Genomic DNA, 27,531 nt, shown 5'->3' with positions numbered 1-27,531 from the left:
TAGAATCATTTGTTCATCTGTGGTATGAACGGAGCTAGAAAGGGGAGAGCGGTCTCCATGATCTCTTTCCCATTGGCAGCTACAGGATTTACCAGGCAGATGCTGGGACCTAAAACAAACAACCCACAGGCCCGTGTGCCGTGGAGTGTTCTGCATCAAACAAAGCTGCACGTTCAAGTCACATTCTATATCTTCAGAGAAGGATGATGTTTTCATTGCGCACTGGTTATCACCAAAGCCTGGCATAATGAAACTAAAAACTCTCCCCCTAAACCCCAGCCCCAACCCCCAGCAAGGCTCCCACTGTGTTTCCCTCCTGGACCTGAAGCTGAGAGCGTGTATGGAACCCCCGAGGAGGGCCCTGCTTTTCTTTCAATCCCTGGTGCGACCACAGAGCTGGAGAGAGAACATCACAAGCCCTCACCTGAGCAACTTTGCATCAAAGACCGTTTCCACATCGTGAAGGACGGACGGGATGTATTTCAAAGCTGCCACCTGGGTGGAACATGAAATAAACATGAATGATGCCCACATCCAACACCGCCGTGCTGTTGAGGCAGACACTTTGTGACATGACGCAGATCAGAGAATGACCCTGCATCCCAGACACTTCCATAGTCACTCAAGGCTCCAGGGAATGTGAGCTTCTTTGTGTACACAAGAGAAATCACAGGTGGGGAGGACGGCCTATCCAGTAAACAAGCTGCTACACAAATACAAGGGGTGGAGTTCAGGTCCCCAACCCCTATGTGAAAGGCAGGCAAGCAGGCATACATCTGTGCTAGCTTTGAGAACCTGGACACAAGGAGATTCCAGAATCTCACTGTCTAGCCAACCAGTGAGCTTTTTTATTATTATTATTATTATTATTATTATTATTATTATTATTATTATTATTCATTTTGCATACCAACCACAGATTCCCCTCTCATCCCTCCTCCCTCTCCTCCCCCACCTTCGCCCCCACTCCTCCAACAGGGTAAGTTCTCCCATGGGGGGATAGCTAAGCCTGGTACATTCACTTGAGGCAGGACCAAACCCCTCTCAGCTTTATCAAGGGTGAGCAAGGTGTCCGACCATAGGTAATGAGATCCAGAAAGCCAGCTCATGCACCAGGGATAGATCTTGCTCACACTGCCAGGGACCTTTCAATCAGACCCAGCTACACAACTGTATCCCATAAGCAGAGGGTCTAGGAATCCACAAGGATGACCCCAGATTAGACTACTAGCAACAGTAGTGAGGGTGCCTGAACTGACCTACCCTGGTAATCAGATTGGAATACCCTAACTGTCATCATAGAGCCTTCATCCAGTAACTGATGGAAGCAGATGCAGAGATCCACAACCATGCACCAGGCTGAGCTCCAGGAGCCCAGTCGAAGAGAGGGAAGAGGGATTATATGAGCAAGGAGAGTCAAGATCATGATGGGGAAATCTACAGAGACAACTGGACCAAGCTCAAAGGAACTCACAAACTTTAGACTGACAGCTGTGGAACCTGCATGGGACTGGACTAGACCCTCTGCATATGAGAGCTCTTACTTTCATTGAGACACTCTATTCTGGTGATAAAACACTGACAAAAAAGGACTTAAAGGATTTTTATCACCTTAGTAGTTGCAGTGTGTCATTGAAGGTCAAGGCAAGAAGTTGAAGCAGAAGCCATGGCAAAATGATACTTGTTGGCTCACTCACAGACTCCCTGTTAGCTACTTTATCCTTACATGGTCCAGGACCACCTGCCCAGGGAATGGTACCACCTACAGTGGGCTGGGCCCTCCTATATCAGTTAACAATCAAGACCACCCACAGACCAATCTGAGCTGGACAATTCCTCAATTATGACTCCTTCTCAGCTGACTCTCAGTGTGTCAAATCCACAGTTACAGCTAACTAGAATGAACCCTGTCACAAAAATAAGGTGAAGAGTAAAAGAAGAAGCCACTGATGTCAACGCCTGACCTCCACAAGTGCTCTTGCACATGCACACACACATGAACACACATGCACGTGTACAAGGAAATCACAACTCCTACCTTCAAAAAGGCAGTAACATGTGAGTAAAATGTTAGAAGCACCTTGGCTCTATGGCTGTATTCTGATTCCACCTTCTTAGCCACGTGGCTCTGGACAAAAACATCTTTACTATTTCAATTTCTGTATATATGTGAGGCATCAAAGCTGGGCATAAAGCATGTTTGGGGTGCTTATTAATGGACACCTCTCTTGCAAGGTATTGTGCTGGAATTGCTCTGCTGGTGGCTAGGGATGTGACCTGAGTTATTTATATTTTCTCTGTATGGTCACTATAGTGGACAGAAAACAGTACACATGTTTACAATAGTATGTTTTGCCCCAGTGGCTGGGCTAAGAAAACTGAAAAGCAAGATGAATTTTCTTTTCCTCTCTTTATCCAGAGGTACAAACCACTCTCCAACCCCTGGAAGGAATATAGTTTGCTTAGCCGTGGGCAGCCTACAATTTCAGCAGGGGCCATAAGTCACATGGAGGGAGCATAATGACTATGGGTCTAATAGAAGTGTGTGTTTTTATTTTATGTTCTCTGTGCTCTCCATGATACCAATATGTATCATCCTTGTGCAATCAGTCTAGAATAAACAGAGTGAAGATTATTTTCTTCAAGAATATCTTGGGATGGAAAAAGTGGTTGAGTAGGAACACCACCATGCCTGATGACCTGAGTTCCATTCCCTGGATCTACATAGCGGAAGGCGAGAACTGACTCCCACAAGTTGTCCTCTGAGTGAAGTATGTGCACACTCATGCACACAGACACAAATAAAAAATATGATTAAAAAATATCTTACCCCCAGCTATACCCCAATGAGCTTCTTAAATAATGACTGACTTTTCTCTGAGGATTTATAATGGAGCAAATACTGTGCCAGACACTGGAAACAGATTATCTTCTCAACCACAGCCCTACAGGGGTTATGGGATTTTCAAAGACAAGGAAGCCTGGTCACGTCAGGATTCAGCAACTTGCTTCAGGTTACTTTGGAGTCAGGCTTTAGATTCGGGCAGCTGCTCTGAGAAACCACTCCTGTGACCTCTGAATGGCACGGCTACCTTACTCACACAATGCCCTTCTCCAGCACGTCAGCCTTTTCTCCCTGATTACGGTTTCTAAAAGTTGGTACTACATTTTTGTTGTAGAAGAAAATCACACAAAATAAGGGGGAAAACTACCCCTCAAATCCCCTCTCTTCATCTGAGCTTCAGTCTCTATGCCCCAGACGGAAACATAGTTAACATCACAGTGAGTTTTCTTCTGCACTGCTTGAACATGCATGGACGTGGACATGTGTGTGTTTGTACACACATGTGTGTATATATTGAATTCAACTTGGTTTTGTGGCTATTTTCCACTAGATCCTTAGCATGCTGTCTCCTGGAGCACATTCTCTTAATTTCCGACCCCCATTCAGCAATGCCCAATGGGTACACCACGCTTCCTTACCCTTACCCTGCTCGTGGAGACTTCAGAAATTGCTATTGGAGAAGACTGATTTTTTACTGTGGAAAACTTGAGCATTATTAATATCAAAATGGAAAGTTTGGATTTAAGGATAACATGACCTCAATTAAATGTTTTCCTTTATAAGAGTTGCTGTGGTCATGGTGTCTCTTCACAGCAATAGAAACCCTAACTAAGACAGCTACTGTCCAACCCAGCACTAAGCACAAGACCCCTTGTTTATGATCTTCCCTTGAAATGCCTGAGCTGCCTACAGCAGGTATTACCACCACCAACTCCTAGGAAGGAACAAGTCAGTCACATAACTTATTGGAGCCCTCTGCCTGTTGTGTGTCTGAAGCTTGAAAACTGGAAACAGACTGGCTTTGTAGATCTGCTAGCCACCCAGGAATGGTACAACTTAACTATAATTCCTACTGCTGCTGCCCTCATATCTACTGTTTTTACTTTTCATTCCATAGTATATGTTCCTATATTGTTACATTATTTTAAATATATGGTACCTACATACTTATGTAATAGGATTATTATTCATAGGGTTTTCAAGTAGGAACCACTAATGAAAAGTTCCTGTGTACCTTACATGTAATATCTTGTTTAATTTTTACAACTACTCTGAGCAGAAGAATACTGTCATCCCAATTTACCAGTGAGGAAATCGTGGTACATAGATATTTAAAAATTTGACAGAAGCCATATAGTAACAAGCCAGGATGTGTCCCAGATGGCCCAGCTGACTCTTAACCAGCATGCTCTCCTACTGCCCTTCATGCTGAATGAAAGGCATCCTGTCTTGGCAAACTAGGCCACTTCTGTAGGGTACAGAAGGCTGATTTGGGATAGAAATGGATTAAAAACCATCTCTGTTTTGTCCTTTTTATTTTTTTGAACAGAAGTACAGTTTTACTGGCATTCTTTAAGTCAAGGACCCTCCTCAGCACCTGTATATATAGTCAAAAGATTGGCCATCAGGAAAACTTTAGCCATATCAGTAAGTAGTCTCATGGCAACAATGGAATTTCCCTCCTTCCTCTGTCAAAGGCCAGGTACTACGATGGAGAAGAGACCTGGACCCAGCCCCAACTCAATGTCCGTCTGTCTCAGACACAAGGCATAGGAGGATGCTAGAAATCAGCACTGTGTAGATCAGTGGTTCTCAACCCTACTAATGCTGTGACCCCCAACCATACAGTTCCTCATGTTGTGATGACCCTCAACCACAAAATTATTTTCGTTGCTACTTCATTACTGTAACTTTGCTACTCTATGAACTGTAATGTAAATATCTGATGTGCAGGATATCTGATATGTGACTCCCAAAGGAGTCAAGAACTACAGGTTGAGAACCACTGGCCTAGATAGACATGACCTAGATCTGACCACCGTGGCCTGGGAGGAAACAGTGAAAACAATACCAAACAACTGATCTCCAAAAACTCTGAGGGGCTTGTATGCTGAGTGTTTCCAGGTATACATTAATTCTACCCACCAACCCAAGTGGCCATCATTGCCACCAACAGATGCAGCTTTATTTCCAAACAGGACATGTGTATGAGGAATACACAATTACAAAACAAAGCTTGGCATCTTTCTCATGCCATTGCCACAGGTGTTTCAAACAAACACTAGTCTCTCCCTGGCAAGTTTTAATCATTTTAGTGTAGCCAGAAGACAGGTAGTCAAGGTCCGTGGAAATAGGAGACACGGTGTCACAGGAATCCACCACAGCATGGCCACATGAAGGCAGCTTCCTTGGAGACACTGAACCTTCTTGGAGGAAAGCAGACTCACTGCTGTCTCAGGGCCTGCTCATTGCTGCAGTCCTTGGGTGTGAATCTAGGCTGTAGACAATTAGAGCTCAGGTTCCTGGTCACCCCACGAAATAACCACCAAACAGCAGTGTCTTTTCATTCAAGAGTATACACTTCCTGGCTCAGGCACTGAGAACAGGACCAGAGAACTCTTGAACATGAGTTTTTCCATTTTTTCTGCAACTCAATATCATGTTGGCCCTCAAGGTTGGCAGGAAGCAGAAGGACTCAGTGTTTAAAGTAGCAGGGTCTAGGCTAATGATGTAGCTCAGAGATAGATTCCTTACCGACTATGGGCCAAGACCAAGGATTTGATCCTTAGCATGGTGAGAAGGTGGAGGAGTAGCAGAAGCAACCATGCCACAGCAGCAGCATGAAAAGGCCGACTGTCTGTGCTCAAGTTCAACAGGAGTCTACAGCTTTATTCTGTGCTCCTGTTACCTAACCAGCATCTGTCATTCCCAAACATTACCCCAAGTATGGAATATGTGGTAGAGAAACAGGACAAGATTAAATAACCATGAATCACTTGAAGATCTGAAGGAAAATTCCTGGTTTTTGCTGTTCAAACAGAATTTCATCTCCCTTGCTCTGGGAATTCAGGATGTAACCTATGAGCCACATCTCAGGAATGGGCTATTTTTTTTCCTGTTAGTTTGGATGCTTGGACATTTTACACCTATTAAAAAGGAAAGTAGAGCTGTTCTAAATCAGCTCGCCTTCATGACTGGACATCTGCCCATCTTTCTCTTATGTAGCTTTCATCTGCCTTTTGCCAAAAGATTCGGATCTTTAGTGGAACCATTCCACACTACTATTGATGGTGACTAAGAAATCTAACTCAACTCTTCCACAGCTTTCATCCAAATCCAAGAACAAATTTTTCATGGTGGTGATTAAGTTTCTCAACCTCTCTGAGTCTCCCTTTCCTCATGTTAAAAGCAGAGATAGAATATTTACATTACAAGGTGTTGTTACAAAGATCAAAGGCACTAACAATATCTGTAAAAATTTTACTCCATAACATGGCATTCACTAAACGATAAAACACAAAAGAAGCAGACCGAACACAGTAGGAAGACAGAAGCCAGTTTTCCCCCTTTCGTTCATCCCACCAATAGGTGTTTGAGCATTTACTGTTGCCAGCTCCTGGTGAATTCCCCTGGCCCTCTGGACAGTCCAACCGCTGTCAGCATGAGTGTCAGAGAAGAATGCAAGAGAGCATGGCATTGTAATCCATCTATTCACTGAATTCTGCTGGTACCATCAAAATGGGCGTTATGCAGGATCATGAATTTAGAGAAGAAGGTGATAAATTGTCTGTTCAATTATCACCATATTCCCTTCACACACAGTGCAGCTCCACGTAGATCAGGAGTGTCTACTGCTGAGCCTGTCAATCTGCCCTCAGCTTTATCAACCCTTAAGACACAGCTTGTGCACACAGGGACTTCTGAACATTATTGAAAATACTTAGAAGCCTTTGGCCCAAATCATTCCTGAGGTATGGAGAAGAACCTTGACTTTGGAGTCAGGAGGCCTTGATGGCATTAAATTCTAGCTCCACCACTTTGGGCAGGTCTAATTTGGAGCGAACTTATTAATTTATAAGCTTCTGTGAACACTGAGGACCATGGTTCCCTGCAGATTTCTGATTAGATTAATAACGCTGTATGTGAAGGGCCCCGCTCTACACCAGGCATATGCTAGGTACTCAAGCCCTGGAAGGCATTTGCATTGTTTTTTTTCTACTCTGAACAACTGGCTTTAATGTCATGGTTTTGAGTGAGTTGTTGCCATGCCAACAAAGAATAAAGAAAACCACAGAAAATACCTCACAAAGCCAGATGAGCCTTAGGAACAGGAAAAAACTTGCTTAGGCCCCAGAACTCATGATGGACAAAGCCAAGATTTGAACCAAACCCACTTCACTTGTAACTAAAGCAATCATGAACAAGGGTTTCTGCCATTAAGTGTCTACCCAGCTGCAAGTGTTCAGTCTGAACCAAGAATGTCACACTATCACGCAGACTTGCCCATGGGCCAATAGGATCGAAGCAATTTCTCAATTGAGATTCCCTATTCCTAGATAACTCTAGGATATGTCAAGTTGACCAAAACTAGTCAGCACAATGACTAACAATTATTTGTTAAATTAATTTAATCACTGCTAGATGATGTAACAGGCCTGTGTTTCATGTTTTCCACAGGTTACTTCCTTTAATCCTACAAACTATCCCAGCCTAAAAAATGAAGTGATATGCTTAACACTGAAAATAGCATGCCCATGTGTAGAAGACTGACTTCCCACTCAAGCTTCTCAGGGGCAAAGTCACAGCTCTCCCTCCTACTGTGAAGGTCATAGACTGTAGAATATTCCTTGTGTCGGGTTTGCTAGCGTGAACTTGACCTCCCTCCTGTGTTTAGCCCATTCCTCACACCATAAAACAGGCTTACATTGTCTTCCAATGGTACTGCTCTTAATATTTGAGATGACTCTAAATCCCTTCTGATAACTTTTCAGGAGCCATATAAATAGGTACAAAATACCTTTGACTTTATGCAAATCCCCAAAGCTAAATTTGGCCATTGGAGCAAATTTTAAAATGAGATAAAGCCCCTTTGCATGGCTCAGGGGTGGAAGCCTTGAGAAGAAAGTAGCATGATCAGTGAAAGTGAGGCTTTTCTAACAGTTTACCCAGACAATAAGAAGCGGACTAAAATGACTTATGCACAAACCGTAGCAATCGCATTAGTTTTACACAGTTGTACAGCATTTTGTAATCTGCTCTTTTGCAGAGATTGTTTCTTGCATCTTCCTCAAAGAGTGCAGTTTTATGTATGAAGAAACAGAGGCTGAAAAGTTGCCTGATCCACATAATTAGTCCACACAGTCCATGAAGAACATTCCCCTTAAAAGATTCCCAGGCTCCTGATAGGTAAGTGCCCACTCCCCCTTGCTGCTCCCTGACTGCATCATTTCTTTTTTCTTCTTTCCCTACCTTCCTACTCCCTCTCTCCTTGTCTCCCCCCACAAGGTACCTGCAATTCATCCCAGGGAATCAGGTGTAGAAACGAGACAAAATGGCTCTAGGATGGCCTCTTTCTCTCTCTCCATGACGCATCTAGCTCTTTGGGCCTCTGCTGCATTCTACTTTCCTCCAAAGAGCTTTCTCTCTTTGTTTCTCTGGAGATTCTCTCATGGTAACTGGTCACCCTTGGCCCTCACTGGTTATCCTAACCCTCCTGCTGTTCCTACCACTGTGCAGCCTCTGCATGATACAGGCCAGGGTGGGAGACAGGTTCTACCCCAGTCACATTTCAAGCTACTCCTGCTCCAGTTATCCATTTTGTTATAGTAAAGTTTTAGGAATATAGAAACTACGTTTTTAAGCAGCAAAGGGAATATTCAAAAGGCATTTTTAAAAACTGGCAAAGGGAAGGGAAGGTGAAAACTGTAAAGTCAGGTCCTAACTAATTCCAAGGACATCGGCATCCATGGTGGGCACTTAATGAGTGGTATCAAGCACAGTGGAATGCAATTGGTGGAGCCTTGTTCCCAGAGCTGGGCAGGAAGATCTGAATCCCGGTCATGCCACTCGCCAGCATTGAAGACTGAAGGAAGGCATGTCAACAGGCTGGATTGCAGCTTCCACACTGATGTGCGTTCCTTCACTCCACCACCTTTTCTTAAGTACCAACATATCCTAAGTGCTAAGGATATAAAGATGCACGACTCCAAGACCTCTCTAATATTCACGGGTTCTCAATATTCATCAAACCCAAAGAAACCAATAGTTCAGTGATTCCCAAACTTTGCTTCAAGTTAAAAATCTCCCAGGGAGTTTTCTCCCTCCTTGTCCTAGCCACACTCTGCACCAATTAAATGAGAAAACCCCTATGACGGTAATTCGGTATCCAAGGGATCCTATGTGCAAAGTTTGGCACCCAAGGCATCAGCAGCAAATGCCCTGTAGGCAGATGCTGCCTCTGCCTCTTCACCTCCTTCCTCCCTGAATGCTCCTTTCTCATTAACTCCAACCAGGGGCTAGGCAGTCCTGGGCGTAACGGCAGGCATCGTGGCTATTTAAATTAGCAACTAGGAGGATAATGTAGGTTTTTGTTTTGCTTTGTTTTGTTTTAAGAAGCAATCTGCATTAACTCATTGATCCAGATAAATGTGTTGGGTTTTCTCTACTCAGAAAACATCAGGCTAAATTCCACCCTAGCTCCAGTCCTTGGGAGTTAATGCTGTGAAACTTTTTAATCACAAGCTGCTGGGTTTTTTTCCCAAAACAGAAAGAGCCTTCAAGAAGTGTACAGGCTTGCATAGTGTATGGGCTGAGTACCAAAAACCACTGTGAGATGACCCATCCTCTATTTTACCCATTGAGGAGATGCTTTAATCCCAAAAGGATACCTGAGTTGACGGTGATGAGAACTAAAAGTTAGGCTATCAGCACCCCAGTGGATAAGAGTACCACACTCCCAGTCCCATCACTGGAAGTAGCCAGAGTTAGCCTCTTTCTCTCCAGATAACAAAAGCTTCAGAGTTATTTCAAAGGGAAATACTGGTACGTCCATGGGAAACAAGCGATAAATCAGTTTCCTCCCACCAGCGGAGCCCCTGGTCCTCTCAATCCTAAAAGCAGGCTGCCAGTTCAGCCCTTTAACAAATGGTTAAAAGCAGATGGTTCTGAGCACACCATCAGCATTGGGTGACCAAGGACACACATGGAGGCTGAGCCCACTGTCGGCACTGGGTGACCAAGGACACACAGGGAGGCTGAGCCCGCTGTCGGCATTGGGTGACCAAGGACACAAACATGGAGGCTGAGCACACTGTCAGCACTGGGTGACCAAGGACAAAAATGGAGGCTGAGCACACTGTCAGCACTGGGTGACCAAGGACAAAAATGGAGGCTGAGCACACTGTCAGCACTGGGTGGCCAAGGACAAACAGGGCATCTTTCTGTAGGGTGAACCAACCTGCAGAAGGATGGTGGTTTTATACTGACTTTTCATCAGGTTGTTGATGGATTCGAAGAGCCGTCTCATAGATTCTTCAAACTCCATCTGTTCTTTGCCTTCATAAAGCCTGAAAGGAGACACATCTGGGTCATTCTCAAGCCAGCTGGCGAGACATCTGAAAGCGTGCACCGCCACAACCTTCCTTTCCAGTGTGGGAGAGGAGGACTTGTCGGGAGAGGGGGGAGCTGATGTGGTAACTGTCACAGAGAGGAGCCGCACATGCTCTGTGCTAAGAGGCACCTTTGGACTCAGAGTGTTATAAAGTTGCCCCTCTTCCATCTTCTTCCTTTTACCTTGAAGAACCACAAAGAAAGGAATGCTATCTGAGCTGTGGACCTTGGATTTTCTAAGTCTCCTAGAAACCCCAAGGGAAAATGTTTTCAAGTGTGCAGTCCCTTCCACTTAGCCACCACCTGCTGGTCACTTGAACTCCCACAGCCAGTCCTGGGGTCATGGCTAATGCTCTCCTGCCCCCCCCATTCAGAAGTACACTTATTACCTATTTCAAAACTGCATTCCTCTGATTATAAAGATCCTATGTTATAATTGTAAAAACTAACATTAACATAACAGAAATATATAATTTACAAAACAGACCCTCATTCATCTAAGCAAGGAGATCAGCTGCTATGAAAATACTTCCAAAGACTCAGGTCCTCTCCTAATATAAACATGGGCTGCTGCCTGGAAACCATCCCCTCACAGAATCTGAGCCTCTTCCCCCAGCCTCGCTCAGCCCAGAGCTTCTCCAAACAAGCTTTTATCAGCAAGCATGAAATATCCACAGCCTAATCTGTGGCATCCAGTGTAAAGCACACACAAGAGCACTCTTGTCCTCGGCTCAGATAAAAAGTACCTCTCCTGTCACAGCCCACATGTCAGGAACCAGCCTGAGCCCGTTCTGGTAAAGGTGCTTTCCTGAGATAAAGCGCTGACACACTTAACAGTTTTGTTCGCTCCCCTTCCCCAACAGGCCAGCCAGTCACAGCCACTTTACTACTGCCTCCTCCGTGAAATCTCCACCCGCCCCTCGCCTTCCTCTTGCCTTCCTCAGGCCCTCTGTCTCAGCTTGTGTCTTCAGCCACACTTTCTCTCTCTCTCTCTCTCTCTCTCATTCTCTCTTGCTGTGGCTCTGTGTCTCCTCCGTCTGCCTCTGTCGTCTCTAGCCCCCGCCCTATCCCTTTCCTCCCCTCCGCCCTTTTTCTTCTAAGGCCATCTCTCTTTCTGTCCTCCTCCCTCAGTCTCTCTTCCTCACTTCCTTCCCTACTGGCCCATCTCTTACCCTTTCCCCTGCCCATAGCTGCCTGGGAATCATCAATAAACTGCATCACTGTGGCTCTTTCTGGTCTGTGGTCCAGAGTTTGTCCGCTCCCTCCAGCCTCACTAAACCTACGGACTGGCCGCCCAGTATTTCTGCACAGATGTGTTTTCTCTATAGGAGGCATCCTGCCCTGTGTATTTGGATGTGACAGAAGCAGTTTTGAGCAGGCCCTCTTCATGAACCCACCTGCTCCACTCACAAAGATGGTTTCTAGCCACATTTTTTTCTGCTAGATGACCTGCCCATCCTTCCTCTACCCTCCACATCGAAATTCTTTCCCCTGCCTGTGAGACTTGACAATTTTATTTAAAAAGAAAACATTATAATGGGTCTTATTGGTGCTGGAGGGACGCCTCAGTGGTTAAGAACACCTGCTGCTCTTGCAGAGGACTTGGGTTCAGTTCCCAGCAACCACAGCTAAAAAAAAAATCTAGAATTCAGTTCCAGGCAATCCAATGTCTTCTTCTGATCCCTGGTGACACTACACACATGTGGTATGCTAACATACATGCAGGCAAAATACTCATGCACATAAAATAAAAATAAATCTGTTTTTAAATGGGTTTTGTTGAGTCGTCTTAACAGCAGGACTTAGGGGGAATGCTTAGGAACTCTCCCCTGAAGAGATTCTGGGGACCATCTGGGGTCCCAGTTGTGCCACATCTCATTAAGTCTATTTGAGTTTTGTAAGTTGTACAACTGCCCTTATGATAAACTTCCTTCTTTACTCAGATCAGCCCCAACTGCTTTTGTCTCAGCTTCTCTGTAGTTAGATCTTCACAGAGCACTGCTTTTTCTTGTAGCTCCCTGGTCTGGGGTTCAAAGCCAAGAGCTCTTGGGAAGTCTAGTAAGCTGTTAGTCCATGCCCTAACTAGACAAAGAAGAGACACGGGGCCAGAGTGGGGAGTAACTCGGAATCGCTGTCTTCTGAATATTCTTTCACTGAGGTGGGAAGGACAAGAGGCTTGCAGAGAAAAGCAAGGACTTCACTGACCATTGCCTTTGTAGGACTCTGAATTTAGTGTCTACCTGCAAGAGATGCCATTTGCTCTAGGTCACAAGGATGTACCCATAGCTTAAACTTAGCGTTCTTCTCCTATGCTCTGGGACTCTAAACAGGGAAGGCAGGTGATGCTAATCCCATGAAGCAAAGACGTGGGGTCCCTGCCTCAGTGGGAATCCAATCTGCTTCTTTTACATATGTCAAAGCTAAGTATCTGTGTACCACTCAAGCCAGGGATAGGAACAGGTGCTGTGCCTGCCTGGCTTCCACAGAGGAAGCAGAATGACACACCCATCAGGCAACAGCCGGGACGGGCAACCTTGCAACAGTTGAGAGGAAAATGGGGATCTACCTCCCGGAAATGACTTTATGTGGAGTCGTGCTCTTCCATGTACTCCCCCCAAATAAAAGTCCTGCTTTTCTGCACTCTTACCCGCCTTGTTAATATATAAAAGATATAATGCTCATGCAAAGTTATTTTCTAAAGTAGTTTTGTTTGTTTTTATTTTATGTGTATGTGTGTTTCGCCTGCATGCATGTCTATGCACCTCTTGTGTGCCTGGTGCCCATGGAGGCCAGAAGAGGATATCCAATCTCCTGGAACTGGAGTTACAGACTGTTGTGAGCCATCATATAGGCATTAGGGTTGTCCTCAAGCAAAATCAGCCAGGGCTCTTAACCAGCAAGTCAGCCCCACAAAAGTTATTTATTGTGAGAACAAAAAAAAAAAAGATGCATTTTGAGTGCTTAATACTTTAGCTGTGACTTAATAAGTGCTTAACTGAACATCAGCAATCATTGTTGCTTGCTGAACATAGATGTGCTTATGTTGACAAGCTCTCCAATTTGAGTATAATAAGTAAATAGAATATTTCAAGTAATTAGGGATTAAGGAAAAAGCACGGGAGTTTTAGAGTGTATGGAAAAGTTAAGTGCATGAGAGTGAGGCAGTTAGGCCTCCGGTATTCCCTGGGAAGTACAAAGGAAAAACTAAGCCTCATATAGCTGACATGCTTGAGCCATAGCCTCGAAGTCAAGGGTGTGGCAGATGGACTCTCTACATTATTCCCAGCCCTTGCTCTGTGTCTTGGCTTTGTGAAGGAAACATTTTTTTTTCTGGCCTAGACCATTAGAAAGATGCTTCTGGAACCTGCTGAGTCTGCCAGAGAACAAATTATTGAAGGGTGCTGAGGCCCTGACCACAGGAAAACTAGAGCAGCCTGTGAGGCCCGGCTTCCAGGTGTGCCAGCCTAACCACAGTTGGCACCACAGCCCCCAGGGCCTGTGGAACCAGCCCAGCATGCTGGGAGACGCTGCACAGCTGAACACTCAGTCAATGCAGCAGGGCCCATCTGGTGCGCACAGGGCCTGGCCCCACCTCCTCCGTGGGAACGAAAAGCTTCAGCATGTGCTCAAGATGCTGAGTCCTGAACAGCAGCCCGGGGAAAGGGGCCTAAACAAAGCAGCCCCGGGCTGGGAAAAGACAAAAGAGGGTCCCTTTCTTTCCATATCTCAGCCAGTTTTAGATGCTCTGGCTAAGCCATCTTTTCAGGTACCTTCCCAGCAGCTTCCAGATTCTCTGAGACAAGACTTTTTGGGTCCCCAGCCATGCTCTGGCACTGTTTTCTTAACTAGTGAAATACTGCTCCATAAGGTTCTTCTAAAAATCAAACATAAATGGTATAACCCTTGGCCCTGAGAGGGACGAGGGAAAGGTGCTTCAGATTCAGAATGCTTTCTGGAGTTTCTGCATCTAAGTAATGATCTACCTCTAGACAGGGAAGTCATTTACAACCCATCTATACCTTATATACAAAGTGTGAAGGTAATTTTATACACCACTTCAAATAATTCTGTACAGAAAATGAAATTTCTTGGTATGGAATTTTCTGCTTGTGGAGTTAGGTTGGCACTGAGAAAATTTTAGATTTTGGAGCATTTGAGATTTCAGATGTTAGGATAAAGGACACTCCCACCACGCTGTGCATATGATACTACCAGCAGTCTAGAGCCTTGTCCACAGTTGGTAAATATTAGCTATCATTACAACACCTCCAGTTTCTCCTCTGGATGCATCTGGATGCTGAGGAAGAGGTCAGCATCTCCATAAGGCCTGCCCCTCACTGAGCACATACCACATGCCAGGCACTGCACTGGAGACTAACAGGAAAAACTCACACAGAAAGGAGTCCCACCTCAGTTACTGACCACCACACACTGAGAAAAAGCAGATAATAATGCTGTTGCTCCGTATTCCCACAACTCGGGCACTGTGCTGTGCCTCTGCTCCAGACTGGCTCATTTGACAGAGCTTGTCAGTGTCTGTGTCTCACATGGAAGAAAAGAAAGGCTTCAGAAGGTATGATGCTCTGAGGGAGCCTGAGCTCTGGGTGGCGCTGTCACCTCCTTGGGAGCGCCTCTCTGTCTTTGTGTCCACGCCTGTGTTACCACCCACCACTGCCTGTCTGTCCCACCATCTCTCCTCGTTGGCAGTACCAGAAATCCACCTCACAGGTTTAGTCCTCTGCCCAGTACCCTTCTTCTCTCTTACCCTGTCACATTCTTGCTTACATTTTTTTCTTGGCAAGACACACACCTCACACCTCACATCTCACAGAAGTCCAGTGGAAAGATCAAATTAATTGAAAGCTTTTTAAATGAAAAAAAAATCTATTTTAAATGATTTCACAATCTTCTATAGAGCCAGGTAAAGTTACTCAAACAGTGAGATCACTACACCATTTTGTTATCTTGCATACAAGGTCAGGATACTTTTGTGCCCCCAAGAGACACCAGGTACCCAGTGAATGCTGAAAAGAGGCCACTTCCTTACAGTGAACTCCCCATGTTAACTGATACATGCTCAATACCCCACTCATTCCCAGTAACAAAGCCCCTAAGATGTCCCTGTCACGGAGCTTTGTTTTTCACGATCACTTGTATGCCTGCTTTCTCCACCTAGGATAGAACCCCAGGACAGATACTAAAGCATTTTGTGTCATAAGATTCTCATCTCCAGCAACAGATATGGACCATTAAGAGCAAGTCAGCAATAAATGATAGATCACAGAGTAAACCAATTTTGCGCCTTGGTGGTGACTCCGAAGATAATACCTTGGTAAGTCAGAACTGAGTCGCATTCTTCTCAGTTCAAGAACAGCTCTCCAAGCTCTCGAGCATGGTCTGAGAGTTCTCTTTGGCTACACAGCCTGCATTAATATCCCCTTTACTACTAAACAACTATGGCTACAAGAAATTGCTATTTACTAAGCATTTCCTTGGCATTTTGTGGTTTTGATTGCTTTGATCTACACAGCAACCCTATGTTGCAGTTGCTGTGACCATTCAGTGATGAGGACATAGATGCTCAGCTACATTTCACTCAGTAACAAAGGACACAGCCAGCACTGGTGCCTCTGAGTGTCCCTGGCTCCACATTTCACCCCTTTATATACTAGATAAGGTCACCACTAAGAAACAGAGCCTGACAATGGCCAGCATAGCTGGAGCAGGTGGGTGCACAGAGGTGCATTACTTACCCCAGGGATGGCTTTGGAGGACTGATGGGGGCAGCCTTTTTCTAGTTAAGCTCTAAATCCAAGGTAACCTGGCTGTGCTCCTACATCTGAGCCCATCACTTGTTTTATTAGGACAGCCTGTCCAGTGAGCAGCTCCTAGTTTCTAAAGAGTGATTGCTCCAGATCAGAGCCAAGGGCTCGAGAGTGCTTTCTCTCTCCCTCCCCTCCCTTCTCCATCTCTGTCTTTCTTGCTTCACTTCAGTTAAGAGTAATTATAGCCAAACAACCTGTCTGAGTCTATCTGAAAATTATCCTTGCACTTTGCAATTCTTCTGATTGAACAAAACTCAATGCATTCTTCAGGCTCGTTCAACATCAACGCAGCAGGGCAAGAAAGGGTCATGTAAGTGAGGACTCTATTCCTTATCCACCTCCTTCCCGGAAGGTCGCTGTCACCACCCCACCCTTCCCAAAGCACCAAGATTCATAGGCCTTTAGTAAGATCTTGCTGGTTGAGACATGGAAGTTTGGTACAATGTGCTGGAAGTCTGATATCTTGCTTAACAACAGCCAGAGAAAAATCTCATTTGAAGAGTGACCCGCTTGAAAGGGAAGCAGGAATGAATAAAGCAGAAATCTATAAGGGGTGGGATGAATATGCTACAGTCAATAACAATGTGAGCTGTCAACCGGCCCTGCTGGCCAGAGAGACCCCCACAAAGGCATTATTTCACGGAGCACCAACAGCAGCCAACAGGCGGGGCTCAGATGGCGCCTGGTGCCCGTCCTTTTGTCAAAGACAAAATTATCTGTGCTTAAGTCCTTGTTCCTCCAGAGGGTGACAGTTAAAGAAGGATCGCCCCTCAGGGCAAACTGCAAGGAAGCATCCTAAAGAACCCGTCTCTAAATCTCCCCAGGGGAGAATGATTTGTGGACGGGAGGAAAGAAGACGAGCTCAACCCGTGGAGAATCTGCTTTGAAAAATGTCTAGATTGAATGTGTAAAAATTAATGTAATCACTGAAGAAAAGCCACCTCAGGTGAAGAGTAAACAGTCTGAATAATAATAATATATATATATATATATATATATATATATATATATATATATATATATATATATATATATAAAGAAGATAACAATATGGGGGGAAATGAAAGAAAAATAATCCATCCATAGCGTTCACTTTGCTTCTAAATTATGGCAACCTTGTGTGATAAATTAAGAGTTAAGGAGGTAATAAGATACGAGCAGACTTGGAAGGAGCTGTAAGTCACGAGAAGACTATGACGTGTGTCTTGTGCCATCCTTCATCCTACTGAGAGGAGCCACAGGCTTTATATCATTTGGCAGGAACCACTGAGTCACATAATTCTGCTCTTAAGTAAATTTCTCCATTAACATGAAAAATGATATTCCAGGCATTTTTACTCTGATATAATTAGAAATTGAATGTTCCCAAACAATGTTTCTAATGATAGAAACACATATATACTCTTTCATGCTTCAAGACACTTAGAGAAAAATCTAGATTGCATCAATGACTTCAAGGAGAAGCTAATATCCACCAGTGTGTTAGTTCACTCTCTATGAGCCAGTTGGGTTAAAAGTGTAGGTGCCTAGAAGAAACTAGGTACTCCCTGTATGACTTGCCATTTTATCCAATAATTATTTCTTTTAATAGCATACTAGACCTCTATGATATCTTAAATGATAACAAAAATAAGCTTTAAAGTGATTACTCACATGCAACTAGTAAAACTAGAAACCAATGTTGTCTTAGTTAGGGTTTCTGTTGCTGGAATGAAACACCACGACCAAAAGCAACGTGGGGAGGAAAGGGTTTATTTCACTTGCATTTCCATATCATAAATTCATCATTGAAGGCAATCAGGGTAGGAACTCAAATAGGACAGGAACCTAGAGGCAGGAGCTGATGCAGAGGCTGTGGAGGAGTGTGGCTTACTGGCTTGCTCCTTATGGCTTCCTCAGCCAACTTTCTTATAAAATCCAGAACCATGAGCATAGGGGTGGCACCACCCACAATGGGCAGAGCCCTCCCCATCAATCACTAATTAAGAAAATGCCATACAGGCTTACTTATAGCTGGAGCTTATGGAGGAGGCATTTTCTCAATTGAGGTTCCCTCCTCTCAGATGATTCTACTTGTGTCAAGTTGACACAAAAACCAGCCAGGACAGATGTATTAAGCTGGTAATTTAGTTACCTCTTAGAAAAGGGAAAAGTGACAACTGTCCCATAATGCACTTGCATAACATACTGATATTTAAGCAAGAGAATATTACAGTTTTTCACAGGGAGAAATACTCTTTCTTTGGGGTGAATGTATCTTGCTCTCCAGCTCCTTTCTACAGCCTTCCTTTTCTGCAGTCTCCCCTGATTTTCACATTTCATTGGGGACCTGGGGCAAGTGCTGGAATCTAACACAAAGTCACACAACTAGAGGCAGATTCCCTGGATGCTCACAGAGTGGAGAATCTGATCTTTCTCCTGCCTCCTGGTTTCTGGCATTGACTGCGGCTAGACAGACAATTACCCAAGAAATGTCAAGTTATTATTGCTCTAAGCTGTGGTCATGCCTCGAGCATGCGAACCTTGTTCTTTGAGTCCTGGCTTCCTGAGAGGGATAATTAACCTCAAGCTTCCTGCTCTGTTCCACTGAGAGCCCTGGCATTTGGTATATGTAGTTAAAAACAATTCTTTAACATTTTCCCTACTAATACCTTGGATCATAAAAAATACCTGCGCAGTAAAACTTGAGGACATCCAAGGAAAATCAAGTTCAAACGCAGTACAGTTTGCATCACTGGAGACCTACTTCAATAGCAGCAAGACAGAAAGAAGGCCAGGAAGCTGCCAGCAGAGGGGGACTCAGCTGAAGGGACGATGGTTTGAGTTTCAGGGACTGAGTTATAGACTAACACCAGCACGGGTAAGGCTGTGACCTTCAGCATGTTATTCAACTCTGAGCCCTAGTTGCCCGTCCATCTGGGATTCATATTCTCTCCCTCTCTCTTTCTCTCTCCCTCCCTCTCCCTCTCTCTCTCTCCCTCCCTCCTCCGTTCTCTCTCTCCTCTCTCTCCCTCCCTCCCCCTTCCTCTCTCTCCCCTTCCCTCTCTCTCTCTTTCCCCTACTACTGCTGGGGAATGCATCTAGGAGTTTGTACCATTCATACAAGCATACGTGCTTTGCTGCTGAGCTACAGTCAAAGCCCCAAATCTCAGCGAACTCCCCCTGGCTTTATTCACCTTTTTACCCTCCTCCACTTCATTTCACCCCACAGCACATGCTCAGCACTGAGGCCACAGTTTGGATGACATTTGTCCAGAAAAACCTCCAGGCCCCACGGCAAGACTAATCTCATTAGGCTACTACCACACACCACCTCTTGACTGACATGCACCGACAAGATTATCTGCTCAATGATTCTTCCCCACTCAACTAAAACGTCCAGGAACACTAAGTGTGAGTTCACCCAATTCATGGGTGCATTTCAGTACCTGGCATGGTGACCTGCCCAATCAGCATGTGTCAGTGCTCGATCATTAATGCTGACCAAGCTGTTACCACAGACAGAGATTTTTTTAACTTATTTGAAGTGGAAACTTGTGTTATCAATGCAGGTGTTTAAAGGAGGAAGAGTCTTATGGGCTAATGTGCATGGAACAGACATGCACTGTGTCATTGCTGAGTGTTAGAAAGAATAAACGCTAAACTAAAGCCTTAGAAGCTCTAGGAGCAGCTCAAAAAACTCCCAAGAAATACCCATGCGCTGAAAGGCTATTCATCTCTATTTCCAGACCTTGATATCGCCTGTGAATTAGCAACAGATCAGGCATTCTACCTGGCCAGCAGATGCCTAAGGAAGCAGGTAGGGAACAGCAAAAGCCCAGGCTCAGGAAAGCTGATCCTGGAATGCACACAGCAGATAAAGGCTGCAGTGTAAGCCAGGGAAAAGTCTTCAATGCGTTATCTGTCTGGATGTTTAGAGCTGAGGAGATGCCAAGTTCTGCTATTTACTGTAAACGGGGAGGCAACAGATTTTATATAAAACCTAATCAAAGTAGGAAATATTGATGGAGGAAGAGATACCTGGTCCGAGCAGGTAGGCTTTACAGTCCAGGGCAGCATTTGGACCTTGCTGACTCAGCAGTACATACCTGGCATGAAATCAAATGAGTACTGCAATCAAGTTATCTCGGGGAGAAAGCCGTACGGGAAGGGGAAGAAGAGCTGAAAAACAGTTGGCCCTGAGTCCTCGGCTACAGTATTTAAGCAGGTGTGCTTTCACAAGATGATCATTCGGCTGACAAAGACATGTGGAGCATTACCATGCAGCAGATGCTCTATGCCAGTACAGTCACCATGCAGTCACTATACACAGTCATGATGCAACTGTGGCAATGTGTCACTCACTATACACAGCCACCACATACTGGTCACTGTGCACAATCACTCTGCACAGTCACTGTACACAGTCATGATGCAACTGTCACAATGTACCAGTCACCATGCACAGTCATTCCGCAGAGTCACTATCATTTTGCACTGATGTATGATGGGATCCAGGCGGTGGTGGCGCACGCCTTTAATCCCAGCACTCGGGAGGCAGAGGCAGGCGGATCTCTGTGAGTTCGAGGCCAGCCTGGTCTACAGAGCGAGATCCAGGAAAGGCAGAAAGCTACACAGAGAAACCCTGTCTCAAAAAACCAAAAAAAAAAAAAGAAAGAAAGAAAGAAAGAAAGAAAGAAAGAAAGAAAGAAAGAAAGAAAGAAAGAAAGAAAAGAAAAGAAAAAGAAAATGTATGGTGGGAAATAAAAACAGCAACCAAACAATTAAACAGCAATTGTGGCATGCGCTGCACAGGGAAGTCACATAGACAATGATGACATACATCAGGAAGATTTGGCCAAGCCTGAAAAGAGTGGGCTGGCAGGGCATAGAGCTTAGGGTGACACAGGAAAGCAGATGAAGAGGAGAAAGGGCACAGTCACATCAAGTTCACAGACCCTCAGCAGCAGGGACTGCGGGAATCAAAGGGATGGAGGGCAGGGTGGCCAAGGGAGATGGGTAAGCGGGGTCCGATGGAAACAAGGGGCAGGGGCTGCCGGGAGCAGAGCAGCGGCCCTCCCAGGCTCCCAGTTTTCCTCCTTCCAAGAATAATGCAAAGACACGAAGTCCAGGAGTTGGGGTGCAGCAGCCTCACCCCCTGCACCTGAAGTCTCACTGCCTGCAGTTTCAATCACCTTAACTCTTGGGAGAGAGAGAAGGAAAGGGGGACATAGTCGCGTCACCTCCACGACAGCACACTGTTTCAGTTGCTGTGTGCTACCACCGGCCATTGTGTTTAATTTATTACTATGCTAGTTTATAAGTTAAACTTCATCATAGGTATGTACAGGAAAAAATGTGCAGAGCTCAGCACTTCCTTCAGTTCCAGGCATCTACCAGGCCCTAGTAACGAGGGTCTCAGACTGTACGCCTATGGACAAGGGAGGCAGCAGCCCTTTGTCTAACTTGAACTCTGGAAAGATCCCTCTGGCTACAACACAGGATGAAGTTTGCAGAGCTCTGACACTGACTCTTTGGTGGACAAAATACCCCAGGAAGAATTGCAAATGCAAACTATCGCCAAAAAATGGATTTAACATCAGATCACAAGGCTGCCTGGAGGAACAGCTCAGCAGTGTGGAGCACTGGCTGCTCTTCTAGAGGACCCGGGCTCCATTCCCACCATTCACATGGATGCTCACAACCATCTGTAATTCCAGACCCAGAAAACCCAACACTCTTTCTCTCTTCATGCATCACCTCCACAGGCCTGGCCATGCATGCAGCACATTTACATACATGCAGGCAAAAATAAGTACCTCTCTTTTAAAAATTGAATCACAAAATTGTCAAGAACACAAGGAATCCATCCACAAGGGACAACCCAAAGCAAAGCCGTATAATAAATAAATCCAGCCAGACTCCAGTGTCGTGTCATAACACTGATGGCTACTGGGGAATACGAGCAATATAGTGGCTCCTTGGGCCTTCTTACTGGAGACTGTTATGGTTTAAATAGAAAGTATCCCCTTGCCCCACCCCAAAAAGCCTCATGTGTTGAAGGCTTGGACCCCAGCTGGAGAATCCAATCATTGAGAGGTGATGGGGTTGTGAGGGCCCTGACATAATCTCTTGGATTAATCCATCAATTGATTCATGATTTGATAGCACTACTGGGAGGTGGTGGAAACTTTGGGGGCCCTAGAAGAAGGAGGTCCCTAGGGGCGTGTCCATGAAGGCTATATTATCCTGGGACTGCCTCCCTTCTGCCCCTCTCCTCCCCAGCCACCGTGCAGTGAGGTAAGAAGTCTCCTCTGCTGTACATCCCTGCTCCACAGACCTGAGATCAAGGAAAGCAGCTGGCCGTTAACCAAACGCTTGAAACCATGAGCCAAAAGAAATAATTTCCCCTTTAAGTGCTATGTGCCAGGTAATTCATCAGGGATTAATAGCTGGTTAACCCGAAGACCCTAGCCTACAGCAGTTCTCCCAGTCTGTTACACCTTCTCTGTAAGGAAGATGAGAAAGACGTGGATTGCACCGAAGGGAACACCAGGAAGGTATGCGTCCTTGGCTCTGAGAAGGAAAGCATATCTCTGCTGAGGATTCCTAATCACAAGCCAGTCTTCTCCTGGGCTTTGGGCTTATGTTGCCCAAATTCATGCTCTTTGCTGTGTCCACAGGCAGAACATCTGGTTAAAGAGATCTCTGGTTGGAAATGCTTTTAGGTAGCAGTGCCTGAATGATAGAGGGGAAGTCTGATTTTCCTTAGAACATAATACCTGAAGTCATGCGAATACACAGACATACACACAGCACACTCTGAAGCCATACATATACACACATAGACACACACACAACACAATCTGAAGCCATGCATACACACAGAGATACACATACAACACACTATGAAGCCATGCATACACACACAGGCATGCAAACACACTCTGAAGCCATACACACACACACACACACACACACACACACATACACACAGCACACTCTGAAGCCATGCATATACACACAGACACACACACAACACAATCTGAAGCCATGCATACACACAGAGATACACATACAACACACTATGAAGCCATGCATACACACACATACACACACACAGACCCACACACAGCACACTCTGAAGCCATACATATACACACACAGACACACACAAAACACAATCTGAAGCCATGCATACACACAGAGATACACATACAACACACTATGAAGCCATGCATACACACACACATATACACACACAGACCCACACAGCACACTCAGAAGTCATGCACACACACAAACACAACATACTCTGAAGCCATGAATATACACACAGACACACACAGCCATGCAAACACACACAGACACACACAGCACACTCTGAAGCCATGCATATAAGCACAGACATAAACACAGTACATCCTGAAGCCATGCATAAACACACAGACAGACACATACAGCACATTTTAAGTCGTGCATATACACACAGACATACAAACACAACACTCTGAAGTTGTGTGTATGCACACACACAGACATACCCAGCACACTCTGAAGCCATGCATATACACACAGACAGACGCACACAGAACACTCAAGTCTACTGCTAAATGAAACTTAGCTTCAAGAAATATGGCTAGGCTCTTCAACAAATAGCTCTCAGAAAACTGAGTATCCACACTCAGAGGGATGCAGGCAGATCCTTATCTCTCACCCAGCACAAAATCAATGAAAAATAGATCAAGGACCTTAATATAAAATCTGGAAGTCTGAAGCGGCTAGAAGAAAACACTTCAAGACAGACACTACTAGGACTTTCTGAAAAGTACACAGTATCATAAACAGAGCAAACAGGAGAAAATAGGCTCACAGTCATTGTCAACCAGGCCCAGTGTGCGCACTACAGCCCCAGATTCCGGGAGAATAAAGCAGGAGGGATGCTGGGAGTTCCAAGCCATCTAGTATGCACAGCAAGACCTTGTCGCAAAAGAATAGAAAATAAAAACAAGACAAAACCCCACACAATTATCAAGAATGAATCTCAAAAACCAAGAAGGTAAGGAATATGAATTTATGAGGAGCCAGGTGGTGGCACACGCCTTTAATCCCAGCACTCGGGAGGCAGAGGCAGGCGGATCTCTAAGTTCAAGGCCAGCTTGGGCTACAGAGCGAGTTTCAGGACAGTCAGGGCTACACAGATAAACCCCATCTCAAAAAAAAACAATAACAAAAAAACAAACAACAAAAAAGAGTTTGTGGGCTGGAGAGATGGCTCAGAGGTTAAGAGCACTGACTGCTCTTCCAGAGGTCCTGAGTTCAATTCCCAGCAACCACATGGTGGCTCACAACCATATGTAATGAGATGTGGTGCCCTCTTCTGGCCTGCAGGGACACATGTAGGGAGAACATTGTATACATAATAAATAAATAAATCTTTAAAAAAAAAAAAAAAAAGAGTTTGTGAGACCTGGAGAACAGGAGTGAGACACATCACACTCATATACATGAGACGGACAGGAGGAAGAGAGCGTGGAAGAATGCAGATGCTTTCTGACTGGGTAGTCACGACACAAGACCCCAGATCTGAGAAGACTTGCTTCCGGCAGGACAAGCAAATCCCTCCCTACAGACACCCCAGTGACACTGCAGACAAGGTAGAGACTCACAAGGCCTCAGAAAGAAAAGTCAACTATCCTTAAAGACACAACTTATAAAAAGCGCTACAATACGACATGATAAAGTTAACCCTAACAGCAGACAGCAATCAGCAGACAAACGACAACCAAGTCTATAGCTACAAAAACTTTCTTTCACACCTCCGAATAAAATCAGTCAATGAGCGGTTTGCAAATGATTCTAAAGTATTTCCTTCAGAAATAGAAAAACAGGCGTGAAGGGCACAGGAGGTGTGAAGAACTTCTTTTAAATCGTTATCAAAAGCATCAAATTTACATCCTTCGTTATTTTTAAAGATTTATTTATTTTTACTTCATGTATATGAAGGTTTTGTATGTCTGTGTTGGTGGAAACCCGATGAGGCTCTCGGGTCACCCGGAACGGAATGACACGCAGTTGTGAGGTTGGTGCTGGGAACGGAACCCAGGTCAGAACCAGTGCTCCTAACTCACCCACCTCTCCTGCCCCACTCCTCAGTCATTTTTAGGTATTGTACCGGTCCATGTTTACCAGTACAATGTATTGGTGAAGTTTTATTGGTTAAAAACATACAAAAATGCCAAATATTTAAAATGATACTTTGTAAAAGTCAAATTAAAATGCTTCATAATAATAGCACAATATTTAAGAGAGAAGTGAGTTTTCCAGAGATCCCTTTATTATTCAGGAGAAATGTAAAAGATATTAACTTTGAACTTTATTAAGTTAAATATGTATGATACAATGCCTGGGTAGCCATTAAAACTCCACTATAAAGTATAACTCCCAAAGTAATAAAAGGGAAGAAGAAAATGAAAAAATTGGAGACAAGTCAAAAGAAGGAGAAAGGACAAAAATCAGGGAAAAAATGAACAGTTAAGATGGTTGAAATAAATCCAAACCATCACAATAAAATCTATTAGCCCTTCACAGTGAACATCATCATCAAATTACTAATAGCCCATAATTCCTTAAGCTCATAATAGACAGAGAAGGTACAGTGTGTACACTAACATTTCTGTCCAGTGCCGACCTAGAATCCTAGCCAGGGCTGTAGGACAAGGAGAAACAAGAATCTGGACTGGAGTGAGAAATGAGCTTCTCCATATTTGAGATGCTAGAGCTATCTATTGAAGAAACCCAAAATTTCTGCAGATAATTGGCCATTTGCAGAGACTGGATGCTGCAGGACACTGGGCCTCATGTGCCGTGAGAAGGAAGTGGAGGGAGTTGAAATAAAGATGGTAAGATGTGGTAGATTTACAAGACTTAAAGGGACAAGCGTTCGGATTCCATTGTGGATCGGACATGGAGTACTTACAGCCTCAAGAATAAGGCCTTCTGTTCTGCCTCCTGCCGCATGCTGGGTTGTGGGTCCGCTGTGAGAGTGGACACATTGTAAGTCTGCTTCTAAATATAACTTTGGGTTTCCGTCGAAGGAGAGAGAGACAGAGACCGAGACAGAGACAGAGAATGCATAGATCTGAGTCTCTGCAGAGCTGACAGCTAAAGTGATGGGTTTGGGTGCACCACTCAATGAGACCTAGGTGACAGGCGGGGGATGCCTGCCTGAGCATTTGGGACCTCCAAATAGGGAGCAGCAGGGCTGTCTGTGGAATAGGGAGACTAAGAAAAATAAGTAATAGTACTCTAGGCTGGATAAGATGGCAGGACTAATGCTCTCTCTGTGAGCCAGAGAAGGAGACCGTCAGAATAAGAAAATTATTCCCACCGTGATTCTATCCCGATGTGAAGAAAGAAGAAGGCCTTTGGAGTTCCCCCTTGGGAGGAAAGGGTACCAGAGAAGAGCTGGAAAGAAGACATGCTGCTGAGAACAGCCTCTCAGCCTTAGCTGCACAGTTCCGGGAAAGGAGAGGGGACAGATGCTACCTCCACAAGGCGAGGGCCCCTGTCCAGGGCTCAGGTGTCTGGGCCAGGAAGTCCTCGCAACCATATGAGAACACCGGTTGGGGGCTCTAGATTCTGCCCTTAGAGGTCTCCTAATGCCTCACAGCCCTTCAGTGAGGCAGAGACTGTGCACTTGGGAAAGGCCTCAGCATGGTGGGTATCCCAGCACCTTTAGACAGAACCATGCTTCCCAAGGCAAATCACAATGATGCTAGGTCAGTCTTAGTTCCCAAGTCTGTGAGCCCCAGGCCAGCACTTACCAACCATGATGGCCTAGAGCTTGCCTTTAGGGTGTCCTCACCATCTCCACCACCTGCCCTGCACCCTTGTCTGGGCTCCAGTAGATCTGTTTTCCTCTACAAAATAGAAGACTAACCCCCTTGGACCAGATATTCAATCTGGTCTAGAGAAGGCACTCGGCAAACAGCCCATTCACTGAGGCCACTGCTTAGCCAGGGAGGGGTGGGACCCTAGGGGTTCCTCATGTTTGTTTGGTATACAGCGAGTGCTAAGTGATTGATTGATTGAATAAATGAATGTAGTCCCCATGTCTCTGTTTGAGCTACATCAGGGAAATACATCTAGGAGATGCAAGCAAGGCTTAGAGACCATAAGGACAGTACCCAGATGTGCCTCATGAGGTTCCTTACAGTTTTTCTTCTATCCTAAAGATACAATAAACAGCAGGTTCAATAACTGAATAATATA

At 44.9% G+C, this 27,531-nt stretch overlaps 1 protein-coding gene across 1 annotated transcript in view; it reads right to left on the bottom strand.

Moving 5' to 3' along the window:
* Nucleotides 1-27,531, bottom strand: part of LOC131916435 (dedicator of cytokinesis protein 2) — a 203,981-nt gene that overhangs the window by 69,900 nt on the left and 106,550 nt on the right. The window contains exons 23-24 of the mRNA XM_059269778.1: nucleotides 10,302-10,410; nucleotides 425-495 (exon numbers count right to left, since the gene is read on the bottom strand). Coding sequence (XP_059125761.1) covers nucleotides 425-495; nucleotides 10,302-10,410 — 180 coding nt within the window. The remainder of the gene's footprint in view (nucleotides 1-424; nucleotides 496-10,301; nucleotides 10,411-27,531) is intronic.

This window comes from Peromyscus eremicus, chromosome 8a (genome assembly GCF_949786415.1).
Source record: "Peromyscus eremicus chromosome 8a, PerEre_H2_v1, whole genome shotgun sequence".
NCBI lineage: Eukaryota > Metazoa > Chordata > Mammalia > Rodentia > Cricetidae > Peromyscus > Peromyscus eremicus.
The sequence above is the reverse complement of the archived record's forward strand: the minus strand, read 5'-3'. Positions and strand labels throughout refer to the sequence as shown.